The 17,059-nt window shown below is 32.8% G+C and overlaps 1 protein-coding gene across 2 annotated transcripts; it reads left to right on the forward strand.

Moving 5' to 3' along the window:
• The first annotated feature begins 11,255 nt into the window (after positions 1-11,255).
• LOC142977981 (uncharacterized) lies at positions 11,256-13,402 on the forward strand. Of its 2 annotated transcripts, none has more exons than XM_076122153.1 (3): positions 11,256-11,396; positions 12,115-12,261; positions 13,226-13,402. In XM_076122153.1, exons 1-3 carry the CDS (start codon positions 11,309-11,311, stop codon positions 13,381-13,383), a joined length of 393 nt encoding a protein of 130 aa, XP_075978268.1. In that variant the 5' UTR covers positions 11,256-11,308; the 3' UTR covers positions 13,384-13,402. The 2 variants fall into 2 exon arrangements, with proteins under 2 accessions (XP_075978268.1, XP_075978279.1); XM_076122164.1 differs by having other exon boundaries at positions 13,250-13,402.
• Positions 13,403-17,059: the final 3,657 nt, after the last annotated feature.

Here is a 17,059-nt window from a genome sequence, read left to right on the forward strand (position 1 = left end):
TGTTCTTCGTATAGTATAATAATATCATTGGACAACCCAAACACGGTCATTTGATTCCAAACTAAGCAGAGCTTGTAGAATGGTAACCAAATAACTGATAAACATACTTAGATACTTCTAAATCCATACTTATACAGATACATTAACATCCAGGCTCAGAAAAAATACTCATGCTCATCACACGAAAATTTGTCCCGGGTGGGATTCGAACTCACCACACGGTGCTTTGGTTATTGCGGCGAGGTGACCTCTTTAACCACTGCTAAAAATGAGCAGTTGACGTCATAAACTCATGACACATAGGAAAAAGAAGCTGGTGGGTTATAGTAATATTTATGTAATCTTCAAAAGGTTGTTTTGGGTCAAATATAAGTTGTATTCATTTGTTAAATGCCAAAAATGTTATTCACTTTCTATACTGGGTATAAGTGCTGCAGTTATTTTGTATGTGTCTGTGAATCAGAATTTATCATACCCAGAAATTGAACTAATTACTTATAATAATAATAGATTGTGTGCATTTTATTCATTGTATTGTTTTTAAAGGCTTAAACAAAGTAGTAACATGCAATGATCATTGAAATTATTTTACCTCAGCAATTATAAAAATGTGACTACAATCTCGCTTTACATTTCTGTCTTTTAATGCAAAGCGTTTAAAAACAACAATCTAAGCAAGTAATGGATAACAAAAACGCAATTATGACAGTCACAGGTACTGTTAAACGTTTACTGTTATCGTTCGAGTCATTACCAAGGTATTGCCGACTGGTGGCTCTGATAAACTTGGTACTTCAGGTTAAATGCGTTTGAAAATCTTGAAGGTGAATTTTTATACTTACATTTTAATATAAATTGTGGGTGCTCTAGAAATGTTATTGGAATGAACTTAATCTAAAAGGAATGCAAACGTCGTAAAGTTTTTTGATAGTTCTTATAAGTTCTTCCTCCAAAAGAACGGTTAAAAAAATCACTGTCGGTATTTTGTAAATATAGCGTTTAGTGTTGTTCTAAAATAAATAGGAAAATCATTATGATATTTTTATTTATTTTACGCGGCATGGAACGTAAAAATAATTTTACTTGAAAATCCGTATAAAGCTTCAAAATGAATTGAAAAGAAAAACTTGCAAAATATAGAATAGCTATATAATTATTTACTATTACGAAGGCCTAATGTCTTATGGGAGTTTTTGTATACATTCTGGGAAATTTAAAGATATAAAATGCTTAAATATTACTAAAAATCTGTACAGATTTTCCCTAACACTGCAATAGGAAAGCCAAAAGAATCAAAAAGTCAGGTTGGTAAAAGAGTTGGAACGAGACAGTTGTTTGTTTTATTTCCCTGTATATTTGGGCTCGGCGGTAATTACGTAGTTCCCGGTCGACTCGCGTACACGCTGTGGCCGGAGCAAGATCATTTGTGGTACAAGTTACAAGACGTAGCGATAGATTTGGTTTTTAATATTTTTTTCAATGCATTTTCTGCTGCTGCCACATACATATTATTATGTGACATAAGCTGCATGCCTGAAAGAGTATAGATTATGTATGTATTGCACTCACCAATTGCATTTTGCCAATTTTTACCATTTTTCATGTTATAATTTTAGTCACTTTTTATATAATAATGGTATGCCAAATGAGTTACCAAACTCCAGACTACTTTTGGGTAAAGACTAAATCGGCATTGGCATTTATGTCATGACTTTGTGAATTTGACTTTTTGTGTGCTATAAAAATACTAATAACAAAATCGGAGCTCGTTTCACAATAATTGATTTGATGAGTCAAGAATTTCATTATTATAAATCACTGATTAATAGCGTAACAGGAATGACAGGTATTGTGGCAGTCTAGACTTTTAGTAGCCAATAGGCTGGCATTGTCTTAAAACTACAATTATTGTCTCTAGTTATAGCTTCGAATAACATTTATTAGACAGTTTGTAAGGTAGCAATTTACAATGGACCAAGTAATAAGATAGAGTCGATAAAGTACTTTATGAATGGTGATTCAAAATTGTGTGAACAAGCTTGAATTAATCGTCCCAAGATGTGAAAATCAGCGTGTAAAAGACAATCCTGCCAACTTGAAATATACTTGTTCTTTCATGTGTAATCAATCAATAAGAGGTCAAAGAATTTGCAAATATTTAATTGCACTTATCTCATGAAATCGCTCGGCGTTTATATCTTATACCAAGACGTCTCCGATCGTTATCTTTTCACTAAATTAGAGGCGGGTGGCGGAAAGGGTTCACTTTATCTCACCCTTTAATGTGAACAGATGCGGGCTACATACTATTGTTTATTCTAGCTCCAACACTTTCTAGACCTAGCACAAGACCTAGTGTTCTCTTCTTGGAGAAGGACCTAAAGTGAAATGTATTGCTCCCATTTACTTTGCACTACCTTTTACTGGTTTTGTTTTTGGTTGTAATGCATTGCAAGATGTGACCTAGATAAAAAGGCCTACGAAATAAAATATTATTCTGTTATTTTTGCGACATATTTGTACGAGGTTTTTGGCTGATCTTGACTTTTCAGCCGATGGGATGATACAGTCAAGAGTACCGTTTTCTGAGGTTTTTTTTCTTTCAGTATTTGAACCCCTTTTCTTAATAATAATAAAGAAATAAGTTGGATTAATATTCTAAAACAACAACAAAATACTTCCTGTACTTCAAGGTCTTCTAAGCAAATCATAATAAACTAACCGTTTCACCAAACATTGCCGGTCAATCAGAACAAAATTTAACCAACTCTAATATTAAGTAGCGGGGTCGAAGCGGCAAATTAAAAAATATATTTACGAGTGTACTCTTAATTTCCAGGAGAATGTAAGGTGCAATGCACATGATTCTTGTTATGTTTGTGATAGATTCTGCCTGATAATACCGACTTATCGGTATATCAAAGCCAATTTAATATCTAATGTATTTTGTATCCATGGTAATCCTTATAAGGAAATAATTATGTACTGCTAGACAGAAAATAGTCATCTTTAGGCTTTAATTTTACCCTCATAGGATCAAGAAAAAAACTCTTTACATCTACAGGTCATTTCGCAGACATATCGTTTGCATACAACGTATCCCAACTAACATATCTTGAATCAAGCAATTAACGAAGCCATAGATTTTGAAACCTTTTCACAGTAGGTAATATTTGTATCACAAATAATGATCACTGGTTCTAACGGTGAAGGAAAACAATGTGTTGAAACCTCGCACATCAAAAAAAACTACGAATACCACTCTCTCAACACGGGAGACTCTCTTCCGGTGTTAAGAGAGGGGTAAGACTTTGCCCAGAAGTGGGATAGAAATGGGTAAAAGACGCTGAATATGGTTTTTCAGATTCTCCTTTTTGTCGCTTGAATTCTTTCCACTCGTGTACATAACGCCTTAAGATGTTGAATTATTTAACTCATTCCCGCTCCTCCGAACAAGTTGTCATATAAATTTTGCGAATGTTACCATTATTTATAAGAATTTACTGGCACCCTGAAGTTTTTGTTTCTTACTTTTGAATTCAACGAGTGCGCTCTTCGAATTTGTCTTGAGCTGTAGTTTATTTTAGCTTTAAGATTATTTTTAGGGAATTTAATGAAGACTCATTTAAATTCTTGATAAAAATATTAGAGAAAAATTATTTTACTGCATTTGAGATTGGAAAATAACACAAAAATAGAATTATCTTGTCAAAAATATGAAAATGATTCTTTTGAATACAGTAATAAGATAAAACAAGACACCTTAAAAATATTATCTTGCTTTAATAAAGAATATGCATTCTGAAACGTTGCTACATTAATTTATTTTTATTATTATGATACGCTCTATAGCGAGATCATCAACAGTCGCATGACACATAAAATGTATGTAGGTACTCCAAAAGTAATTCCCACGGCAATCGCTAGGGGCGCTGATCGGACCTTCATACAAAATTATTCGATAGCAGTTTGTCAATAGGCAATATAATAAAAGTATAATAGTAAAGAATCGAACTACTATTTTATACTTTTAGCAGTCTGAAATTCAGTCTTAAATAACGTATTTTTTGTCTTTTCTAAAAAACAACGGAGATTTCTATAACAAGCGGGCTAGATTTTGTTAACTAGTGCGTATTGTAATTTATTTCTTCAAATCTAATCTTTGAAAATTTTACACCTAAATTCAATTCTGACCTTAATTCTGTACACTATTGTTTTACATTTACGAATAATCCAAATATTAGAATTCTCTTCGAAATATTAATATCTCGCTACCATTACGAAGTGGGAATGGCATTTATCTAGGCATTCGCCTAATGGTTATTCTAATCTCAATTTAGAACAATTAGAAATAAATTTTAAGCATCCCGACTTGAAAATCGTTTTGGTTTAATAAGTTAGATTATGTAACACAAAATAATAGAAGTACTGCAAATAAATAAAGCGATACGACTTAAAAATACAAGGAATTAAATATACTTAGCAGCAATCCTATTAGTAAAATATTATGAACGCAAAAAAATTAAAAACTGGAGGTATTTTTGTGACACTCTTACGCAAAAACTACTAAACGAATTTTCACAAACTTTAGAATCTTGATAGTTTATAACCTAGAAAATACACAATACTTTTTACGTCGCGAGTAAAAGCTATATTAATAATGTAAATAAATGTAAATCTAACAATAATAGCCTTTGAATAATATCTTTAATTATAATTATGGTAATTAGCACAAACTATTATAAATAGGTAACTACTTAGGTACTTCTAGTTTTCCTTAACATTTGTTTCTCGGTACGGTGACCGTATTCGCAATCTGCTTGATTAATCCTCGTGCTATATTAGTCACATATCATTATGAACTAAATAACTGGATTAAACTTTCTGTCTCATTAATTTAATCTTGTTTTTATTGCATTTATTCTTTGTAAGTATCTGTATTTCAAGCAGAACATGTAAAAGTACATTTTAATGTGTACATTACATAGGTATATTACCTTAAAAACGCGTACACACCATAATAATCACAATTTATTTAACCGAAATCTCAACCAAATATCTAGAATTACTTAAATAAGAAACACTTATCCTAACTGCCACTGCAAGCGAGAAATCTCTACAAAACTGAATAATGGAGCAAGCGAACAATACTTGTTAATAGTTAACTACTAAAACATACTGAATATCTTCGAGAAATTCTAACGATTTCATAACAGTCAACTTACATTGATTCCAAGAGACATTGTCATTAAAACTTGGTATTTTCTTCTGAGAACAGTCGATTCCTTGAAATCGGTTCATTTGTTTACGAAGTCGACACTTAGCAACTCGATAAACAAAAATAAGATGGTCTTGAAAAATATTGACGCAATCACGATTTATTGTATTACCAGTGACAATTTTTTGTTTATTTTATGTAAGTGCTTTCTAATACTAAATTAAATATGTATTATAAACACTATAGGTAGTAAAACTATAACCAGATGCAATTATCGGACAGTAACGATTAGTAGGTCAAAATATTTTTAGCTATGTCGTTTAGTAGATAATTATCGTGTTTGAGCTGAATATCTTCAGGTTTCGTAAGGCAAGATCAAGGTTGACTCCAGTTGTCGATAAAAGGGAAAATCGTCTAATAATGTCAAAGGTTTTTTTTAACAATTTTGGTTCTAGAGTACCACTAATAACACTTTTTAAGAATCATAGCAAAATTTTCTTAATGAAAAGGTCAGGAAGGTGACAATGACTTATCTTAAAAATGTGTAAAATTATTAATCTGTGTCTAACTACAATACAATTATTTGTGTTAAATATCCCCCATTACGAACTCTACCTAGTACGGGCACGACTCGAAGTAAAATAACATGCCACCAAAAATAAAGAAATAGTAATTTCATTCAAAAACTCAGGCCTTATTCATAAAAAGTTAAACAAAATTCTTCCACGTGCTCTATTGCGCAATATTCAATACTTATTGAAACTTTTGTTTTTACTGAATCTAATTGTAATAAGGCTCTGGTATTATTTCTTATAAGAAAGGATATATTGTTCTGGGTCAGTATTATTGCGTATTATGACTAGCCTAGTTCTAGGGTAATTGTTTTTCGTCTGGAGCTATTGTAGGGATTCTTTTTGGCTGAAAATATTAGTATCTTGGACCTTTTAAGGTTGGATAATGGATAGATTTTTTATTGGATAATTATAATTTTTGTGGTTAGGAAAAGTTATTGTTGAATGCGGTTTCATGTTGTTGAATAGATCAAAAATGTATTAAACCATGTTCATAACAATAGAGAGAGAGAGCGTAGCGTAGTGGGGTAATAACAATTATAGATAAATATAGTTTTGCTTTTGTCATTTTAATTCATACAAAAATATTTAATCAGCTGTGGAATCTGAATTGTCTATGTTAACAAAAGCAATACAAATTAAAATTCTGATAAAAATAAGTAATTATAATAGGAGAGAGGAGAAAAAATCAACGTACCCGTGTTTAAATTTTAGATAAACAAAAGAACTCAAGGATTATATAAAATAACACAAGTTTGAAAAGTAAAATATTATATACTCTTAATACTCTATCAAGTCTTTAGTTATTTGCAAAGCTGTATCTGTATTTAAGCAGTTTCACTTTACAAATAAGATTTAATATTACTAAGAATACTGCAATAATTCTCAAGAGCTTATAATAATATTCTTTTTAAAATATTGTCATATTTTATAACAAAAATATGAATCATTTCAAAAGTTTCTGAATCCATTAAAATAAGCACTTTGCGTAATCTTTTGGGAATATTACAGAAAGTAAACTATCTGACCCATGCGTCTTGTAAAATTTAAGAAAAAAGAAAAATACTCTCGTTGGTTTACCACGATAAAAAATGTATTTGATTTTAAGCAAGACTTTTAGTTCTACGATTGTGAACACCGCATCCAAATTAGTGCTGCCATTTCAGCGTGTGCTGACATTAAAATAGACTTTAAACCATAGTTCAGACTTTATCTAAACATATTTACTCTATTACTTGATATAGGTCTCATTCCGCAATACGAAATGGTCTGTAGCCCTACCATGAGTTGGCGTAGTTAAAAACTAGAGTAGTTAACGTGAGAACGCAACTACAACAGTGGGCTCAAATAGGGAAAGAATGAACGACAAAGCCAATCTACATTCACTGTTGTTTAATTTAACTACACGTTATTAAATATGGCGACCCATGGTAGCAATTTTGGTACCTTAACTATCCGCTAGAGGCGCTGTTCGAGTTTTACGAGAACTACAGTGTCTCCGGGAGACTATAGTTACCAACTCATGGTAGCGCTACTGTACTCGAGCCTACTAAACTGTAGCGCGAACCACAGTCGGTAACGCGATTCTCTACAATTAACACATTAGTGGTAGGAAATCGTATTACTGGACTACCTAACAAGCGCAATAATAAAATACCATGCAGTAAAGTTAAAACGACAAAGTCTAGCAAAAAAATGAATTTATATCCATAAATGTATAGATTTATCATTAAAACGACTTTTAATAAATCGGTTAAGAATTACCTAAGTTTTCTTACTTCATTAACGTTGAATGTGATTGCTACGAGTATTTTCTTACAAACTAATTAATTGGTAACATAATGAAAATGAAAACTAGTAATTTGTATTAAGTTCTATGGATTAATTAGAATTTTAATACGTTGTTGAAATTAGCTCGCTAGTTGGAGGTCAATAACCCTTTAACTAAGAATTAAGATTCTCTACTATTTTGAAATAGTGAATGTTATAATATTTTAATTAACTTATCATTGTTCTAGCTTTTGCACCTGACTTTGTAAATAAGAAAATATTTGCTGAAATTAAAAGTATCCTGAACAAAAACACTGAGAAACCTTGATGTCAGAGAGCTAAATACAATTCTTCTAGAAATGCATGGTTCCCAACCAGTATTAGGACAGTGTGGTCCATGCGGTTGATTTGTTCTTTCATTTATTTTGCTAATATTTTTATCATAAATGCGAAAAATTTGCTGTCTGGATGTTTTTTTACATTAATCGTGCAAAATCTACTTATCAGATTACGTCGATATTTTGAGCACAGGTCGTTTGTAACCTCAAGTTTATGATAGGACTTATTGTCCTGGTAAATATTTTTAACGTGGATGAAGTCGCAGACTGAATGAAATATGTTTTTAATTCAACAATGTATCAAAATGTAATCTATCAATTATAGAAGGGCCGGTATTAGAAATTGCCCTTCAGTCATAGTAATAGGCTCGACCCTATTACATAAGTAAGTGGGTGTAATACCTCTGTCTAATCCTTTAAGGGAATACCGTGATTTTGTGATGTGATACACAAATATTATAGCTAAAGTTACGCTGTAGGAAGCAGCGGCATAAACTGATATTTTGATATCTTTGGAAAGTCATTCGGAATTTAATCTTGGATACTTAGTTCTATTTAACGTATTTACTTTACAGATATTGTGTCGTGAAATAGTAAGTACTAACAATACTTATTTAATTTTAAATTATTTTGACGTAAATAAAACAAAATCGTATATCTGCTTATAGGATCGCTTGTAGGTGGTAATAATATGACTGTTTTCATCAATGGAAAATATTTTTAAAAACAGAAAATTCTGTATATTTTTGAATACTGGTAGATCAAAAAAGAATGTATCTACTAAAAGATCCGATTTCAAAACAACAAACGGCGACATCACTCATACGAATTTCACCGAAAATCAAACTAGGTACATGCCTAGTATCTCCATTCTTAATGCACCAAAAAATCCTACAGTTCAACTTATCGTAACATTTTCCATTTCATAACAAAAACCACTTTCTTTTATAGTCCAACTATGATAATTTTATACCTAGAAACTAGCTTTAAAACGGTTCAGTTTTATATGCAAGCTCCGTAGATCCTCTTTTAATTAGATAGAAATAATAACTGTGTTTTTCTTCCATCTACCAGTTTGTATGGAAATCGTGGTGGTATAAAATAGTTTATTGTATGCATGGCTTTTGTTGAATGCATTTTGATGTTGCTAATTGTCTCGGGAGTACAGTTGACTGATGTTTTTTTTCGGAAGGCTTATTGGATTTTTTCTCGAAATGTATAAATATAATGGCAAAAAAATTAAGGATTATGTAACTACTGGCTACATGGACTGTGTTTCGGTTCTCAGATCAGATAAAGTTGTTAAATTTGTTCACTGTGACTTTTTTTCCTATTTTTCTACTGCTGGGTAAAGATCTGTCCCATTTTGTTCCAGTTGCCCTGTCGTGTTTAGTATTATTTTATTTATGAGTTAAAAGTACGGAAAATTCATCATGATTCCGTGAGATATTTTGTAGAAATTATAAGCACGCATGGTATAAAATATAAAGGTTTGTACGAATTCGTGTTGGGTCACAAATTTACAATCAACAACCAAACATGACGTTTTTCATTAAAAATCTGAATCAATACGCGTCATGCATAATCATAGCGACAACATTAAAATCAGATTTTCCGTTTACGCATTCAGTTCACAATATAAAAACCAATTTTATTACAATATAAAGTAATTTCGCAAACGACCGTGTCCACTGCGCTTCTGGCAAACAATTGCACTTTCCATATTATTCTGATGCAGCGATGTAATGTAAATAATAAAGTATTTAATTGAGTTGTTGCGGTGTTTATTTGCTGGAAATTATATTGATGATTCATGGCTACTTTATTTTTGTTATTTTTAACTAACAGGTTTTGTGAAGTCATTAACTATGTTAGTATTTTAATGTACTGGAACCATTTATGATTTTTTTATTGGTACTATAAACTTTACTACTTTCTCCATAAAGATTAGTATCTAAAACTACCAGGGAAAACTATTACGCAAAAATGCATTTCACCTCGAATTTCTTGATACAATCGTCTTTGTATTCCTTATAACATGAACCGCGAAAGTCTATAAGTTGTAATGGTCAAAGAATATTTAAGTATTCGATGTAAGACTTCGCACTAAAATCAATGCAAAACAAAACATATTTCACTGTTATAACACTCACACGAATCTAAAAACAAATCTAATAAGTTGAAAATACCAAAAGCGGTAAAACCATGCACATATTTAGACATGGCCGTGGGAGTTGGCGAAAGTAAAACATGCCATAAGAAGCAAGCCTTGAGGTAATCCCCAGGCTATATTGTTATGTAAAATGCAATTTACGTCATCGAACCGCTTAGAATACAATAACGAATAGTAAATACTATTGTTGCAATGAGTCACAAACTAGTCCGTTCATGGTTATGAGACCTTGCCTTGAAGATGCCTTAAGGTGCTCACTAAGTTACATTTTATATAGAGCTGACCCGCGCCACTTTGCTTACGTGTGTAGACAAAAAAAAAAGATTTAGGGATGATTTTCGAAAAAAAGGATTCCAGTTTTAAGTTTTCACTTATCTCCGTGCAATTTTTTATCAAAATTGCTAAACAGATGGATAGATTTTTGCATTCAGTATAGAAGTATGAAATTATCGTCGGTATATAATAATGGGTAGCGTACATTTGTGCGTTGAAAATTAAAATATTATAGTGGGTAGCGTATGTATGTATGTATGAACTAATGGACTGTGTTAAATCAATGGAAAAATAATTCGAAATTCTATGGTATATTTCATTGTCTAACAATCGTCAAATTCGTTAGTCACGGTTAATCAATTTTACTATAGTTTAAAGCTATTTTCTGCTTGTTATGCTTTATTTCATAATAATATGACTTCGTTATTTATGAAGGAATTTTGAACCAATTGTAAATGATGATTTTTTTTTCAATAATTTACGTAGCGAATGAAATATCGAATGGTCCCTTATATAATAGCTTTATTTTTTAATTATTACGAAATACAACTCTATTGCTTAAAATTATTTTAGAGTCTTTTACAAATATAAAAACAACAAATATAAAAAGTACAATTAAAGCAAAGAAAACTATTATTGTTTTGTTTGTATGGAAATCGAACTGGCGACCTCCCAGCGCATTGCATCTAAACCACTGCACCACGCATACGATAGTATATACAACAGCTAGAAGCAAAGTAATTTGTGCCAATTTTATCGAACCAATAAAACATCATCCGCTTCACTCTCACCTAACCTTGACAAACCACTTTATTTATCCTGTCTTTAATTGCAGTTTTCGCAAACCCGATCTATAAACGAGCCATATTATCCTTATCAGCGGGTTACGGTTGTTTAAAACTGTATATAATGTATGAAACGATTATCATTGTGACTCGAGAACTGTGGTTAGACGGACGACACGATGTTTTTCAAAATTGTTTGTTTTGCAATCGCGCTCAATGTTGTATTGTCGGATTCTGTGCAAGATGAGTTGAAGAATATTTATGATTGTAAGTAAATTATACGTACTGTTATTATTGTGTTATTGTTCTTGTTTGATAAGTCCATGTCTATGGGCTATTTCTCCTATTTTGAATTACTGCAGTTGACATGAAATGAGCACAAATTAATTTTACAAACTATTTTTACGATTTAATTTAAAATAGGAGGATTACCCGTAATTAGCCCAACCTTGAGTTCCTAATGAGATTATATATTTAGAGTTTCTAGTTCAGACTACTAGCATTATGATTATAATTATTATAAATCTAATTGTACTGTATCAGACCTGTTCGAACTCCGGGACTTTCTTACCAACAGTTGCATTGAACCTCAGGCGTAGTGAAATGTATACTAATTGTTTTTCGTATGTATAATTAAAAATCTTATCTCCTGTTTGGTCATGTAAATAAAGTATTTCAGGTCACGTTACCTGCAATTAAAGTAAACAATTGCTGTTTTTGTTTCAATGCGCTTATATTCTGCTTCGTTTATTACCAGAACGTTTTTTTGCAAATAATAAAACATTTGAAGAGTATCCTACTGTTTATTACAAATATTTAACGGTAGTGTATTCGATATTGAGATCTTGGGTTGAATTACTGGGTCGAACCTTTTTTATTGTTCTATTCTAATTTATTTTAGAAAGATAACAGTATATTATAATGATAATGCCTAAGTATCGGGTAAGGTTTACACACACTTTTTTATACTTACTTTTTTTTGTAGCCAGAGAAGACCTATTCGCTGAGTTGCCATGCTTATCAATTGGAGGTTATTGCGAGAAGGTTGGTCAATGTCCTAAGAAATCCCATGAGGTTCCCAAAGGCTTATGTCCAGTTCAACAGAAAGATGGTGTTGAGTGCTGCAAACCACGTAAGATTAAATTTAAAATTTAACCTATTAATGACCCACTGCTGGGCAAGGGTCTCCTCCCGTAATAAGGGAAGGGTTAGGCCTTGAGTCCACCACGCTGGCCAAGTGCGGGTTGGGGACTTTGCATGCCCTCAATAATTGTATTAAACTAATTTTAGGCATGCAAGGTTTCTTCACGATGTTTTTTTCACCGTTGGAACAAGTGATAATTATTTCTAACATACACATAGCTTCAAAAAGTCATGGTATGTTGCCTCGGGTTCGAACTTGCGACCACTTGCGTTGGAGGTGTCAACTTATAACACTCAGCTATCGTTGCTCTTCTACTCAATACTTACTAATTTATTTTAAAATACGTACCATAATATGTCATCTTCACACACGTTCATTTTCAAAAGCCAATTTAAAATTGCTCATAGCCTGCAATCATTAATTAAATGATCAGAAAGTTACAAAAATCTTAGGTTTCCTTCTTCATGCTGAATGGTCGCGTACGTCGGTTGAGTCGGTTGCAACACAATACTTTTTGCAGCAATGCTGACATCAGAAGGAAAAAAAAATATTGACATAAAATCTGTTAAAATTCTCATAAATTGTCCTGACATCTATGCTGAAGCTGTGTTACAGATGCAAATCTTCACCCTTATTTAAGAATATGTTCACATAAACCAAGAAACAGAATTAAGAATATAAAACTAAATCAAAAACATTATGTGTGTGTGTTTGTGTGACATAAGCGGCAGATGTTTCTATTTGTCCTACTGACCACGGCTGTCGACCAACTCACGCTACTTACATCAGTGAAGGAGTAAAATAAACCTTAACATGGACTTTCCATGGTCATGCAACAAAGTCTAAAGTTAACTTTTATATCAGTGATTTCATCAGACGGGATTTAAGTTCATTACCAATCTTTCCTATTTCTTCCGCCACTCATTCATCACTAACATTTCATTAATTTCAGTACATTCAAGTAAATCACTTTCAGAGCGGCCCATGGTGAGGTGTCGTCAAAGAGGAGGAGACTGTGTGTCGACCAGCGAGTTCACATGTCCCGACTTCTTAATTGTAAAGGAAGCTTTTGATTGTAAGCAAGACGAAGTGTGCTGTGTGTTCGTGTAATAAAATATTTCAATAATGACAGACTTTTTACTTACATGTATATGATGTGGCCTAGTTTTGTAGACATATTTTAGAAAACATGTTATGCTAATAAGAAGTTTGTAAGGATCATACCATGTGGCGTCCTGGGGGGTCTCTACTTAATTCTACGGGAAAAAGTCGTGGTGTTACGTATGTATGTATTTTAGAAAATAAACAGCCTGCGTCCTTCTACGGGATATTCTTGTAAAACGTAATTAGGTAGTACGTTATATTTAGTATAATTCGATTATAATACTTGTTACAACTTAATTGCCTAAGATCTGGCCATGAAAGTGGAGCAGACAGCTCTTGGGCTTTTCTGTTAGAACGTTCTCTGTAGCCTATGTTTAGATCATACTTTGCAAACACGCTTAGATTCAGTACTTAAAAAACGCCGTTCTAAATTGTTGAGAGTAGCATTCTACATGAACGAAACCTACAAGATCGTAATTATTATTTCTATTCATCCTTTAGTCTTTAACACAACAAAGTACCTACAAAGCCTCTTTATTACAACTTTACGATGTTATCCTTTCATAATTATGAAGAACATTTCAGTTATTTAACATTCCTAAAATAACATTCAGTTGACCTTTAAAATACCGTAATTATATACTATAACAGAAGCCAAGTAAATTCAAGGCGAACTCATTAATTGGCTTTAGTCCGTAAATACTGCTTTATAGAAAATCTCACGGCTTTTGAGTGAAGATCAAAGTTGAATTGTTGAGACTCGTTCCAAAACTGGCTTCATTGTTTAAAACTAAAAACGAGTGTAGACTCAGACATTTGAGGATGAAGTAGAATCCTTTGAAACGCAGCAGGATCTCAAAATATCCGTTTCTCCTTTTATCAGCCTAGACTTTCTTCCAACTATGTTGGAGTCGGCTTCCATGCTCACCGGATACAGCTGGATATCAGCACTTTATATGAAGCGGCTACCTATAGGACCTCCACAACTCGGTTACCTGGGTAATAACATGATACCCTTCGATAAGACTGGTTGTCAGACTTTCAAGCTTCTGACAATTGTTAACGACTATCAAAGATCTTTTAAAAATTACCGTTTCTCCTTTTATGTAGATCATAAAAGCTGGTACTCTGCTAACACCAGTCTGACATACTTGCCTCTTCACACGTCGGTCCAGTATCAAAATAAATGGAAAGATGAAGACCGCTTATCATCAAAGAATCCTGTTACCAACTGGTGTAGTCACTGCTAGCATGACATAATACCAGTGTGAAAACATCTTTAATATTATGTCTCGTAATACTGACAATCCCGAACAATATAAAATTTGTGAAAACCAAGTGAGGGTAGGCGTAGAAACTCGCGCCACAAGGAGTAGACGCTTAGCAACTACATCAGTTAGCGCGTGACCACGGTCGATGCAATTCGATCGAAACATCGGTTAAACAAAAAACGTGTTGTAACCTTCATTTTCGATGGCGATTAAGACTCGTTGTATTATAATATTATTATTCGCGAGTGTTTAATATCGTTAGAAGATTATCAATTATCATCACGGTAGTGTATTAGGTAAAAGTTGACACTGACAACTTGTTACATCTAGATCAGTTGAACTGTAGTTTTCTTCGTAATTATATCGTAAGTTAAAATAGTATGTGTAGAGTGTGAGTGTTAAAAATCGTTAATAGATTATTATTCATTAGTGTGTAGTGTAGACAGTGTATTAAGTGGACAGTGTATCGAGATGGACTTACAACTCTTCAACGACTCTTCAAGCAGGTTCAGGTAAGTGATAGATTTCTTAGCACCTTAGTATAATTATTTAATTTATGTTATGACCAAAGTGTGTTCGGTAGTGTTGCTAGCAGCTCCTAACCTAACCCAACCTAACAGAAATATTGTTAAAACCATTTGGCAATTAAAAAGCGTGGCCAGAAGTTTGCCAGCTTCCTGCCTTCCGAACTGCCAGTAAATTCACTCTGTATCATTGACCATCATAAGTGTCAGCATTTGACCTAATAAATACATGGTTTGATTTGTTCTTTGTATTTATATCGTAAGTTAATATTAACTACTAGGACCTTGGTATAAAAATAGCCAACACGAGCCACAAGCATGTGGGTGTACAATGAACATTGTATCAGGATGTTGTATTGAATTCTCAATTTCCAAGCGACTGAGTACTAAACTCCAAAAGTAAATCACACCGTATTTACACAAGTGGTCAGAAATGCAAATTCTTTTACTTTACGCCTACGAAAGGAATGTTTCCGACTTTTGTTACAATAGCTAAAGGTTTTTCCTGATTCTCAGTTGATCGTGTCATGCTTGAGTGAATCAATTCTTCGAATTATTATCATACGAGGCGAGTCGTGTCTTTTCTTTCCAAAAGCTAACATCCGAATTTAAATCGGAGAGCTAAAAAACGTAGTTGACTGGACAGATAGACTTTCACATTAATAACCATGCTAATTGTAAGTACAGAATCATCATTAAATTAAGTATACGGTTGTTACTCTGATTCCTAAGGTCTTTTTGATATGTTAGGTAGCCCATACTCTCGTCTAATCCGGTACTATAAGAGATCAGCGCCTTTAGATAAAAAAAACACACTTCGGATTGCTTCATTCCGTATCTATCATCGTAACAAATAAATCACAAACAAACATTCGTTTCCTTGAAACTGGGAGACGTGTTGTGTGATTTAATTTACAAATAATACGATAACAGAATATTTTATTACATTCTATTATAACTTTTACTGAAGATATTGTTCTTTGGCTAATTTAGAAAGTTATGAACGTGTGGCGCAATAATGGGAACAAAAGTTTGTTGTATAATAAGCTAGACCACCATTAATATCGTGTACTTAAAAATCATAAATGTGCGGCAATTATATTCGACTAGAAATCTTTAGAAAACTACAAACTTGAAGTCGGTACGGAATGACTTGAAGTGAAAAAAAAAGTTCTAACAACATCATCATCGCTTAGCCTTTCTTCCAAACTATGTTGGAATTAGTGGGAATCAGCTTCGAGTTTCACCGGATGCAGCTGAATACTAGTGTTTTACATGGAACGATTGCCTAGCTGACCTCCACAGCCCAGTGTTCTGGTTTATAACACGATACCCTGCAAAGTTCTAACTGTATCGAAAAATATAGGTCGTGTCTAAGTATCCACGGCCAGCTCAAATGTTTTCAAAAAACGTTTATCTGAGCATCGCGCAGTTGGATAAAAAATAACTTCTTAAATAATAGTTCAGAATGTTTACATCAACAATAACCATTTAAAATCGAGTATTACAAACACGCACAAAACTTGTAGGCGCACCAAAATTCTCGTACAAAGCTCGCGAACAACTAATTAATATTCGTAAAAACCACCAAGTTCCAACAAACATCACCTGTAACGAAACAGTGTAATAACAAATACATTTGTTACGCGTTGTGCGGTCGACGCTACCAAAACTCGCAATTTGCTTATACCGTTACACTTGAGGACAAAAATGGTTAAAGACGTACTGATTTGGATAAGTATATTATTATGAAAAATATAGGGAGACCTCATATTTTTCCATTGAAGTTTGAAATTTTTGCATATAAATGAATAAATAACAAAAAGAAAAAAACAAAATAGCTTTTACAATTATTGTGTATATTTTGTTACTATTAAGCGGTTTTGA

The sequence above is a fragment of the Anticarsia gemmatalis genome, chromosome 2 (assembly GCF_050436995.1).
Source record: "Anticarsia gemmatalis isolate Benzon Research Colony breed Stoneville strain chromosome 2, ilAntGemm2 primary, whole genome shotgun sequence".
NCBI classification, from domain to species: domain Eukaryota; kingdom Metazoa; phylum Arthropoda; class Insecta; order Lepidoptera; family Erebidae; genus Anticarsia; species Anticarsia gemmatalis.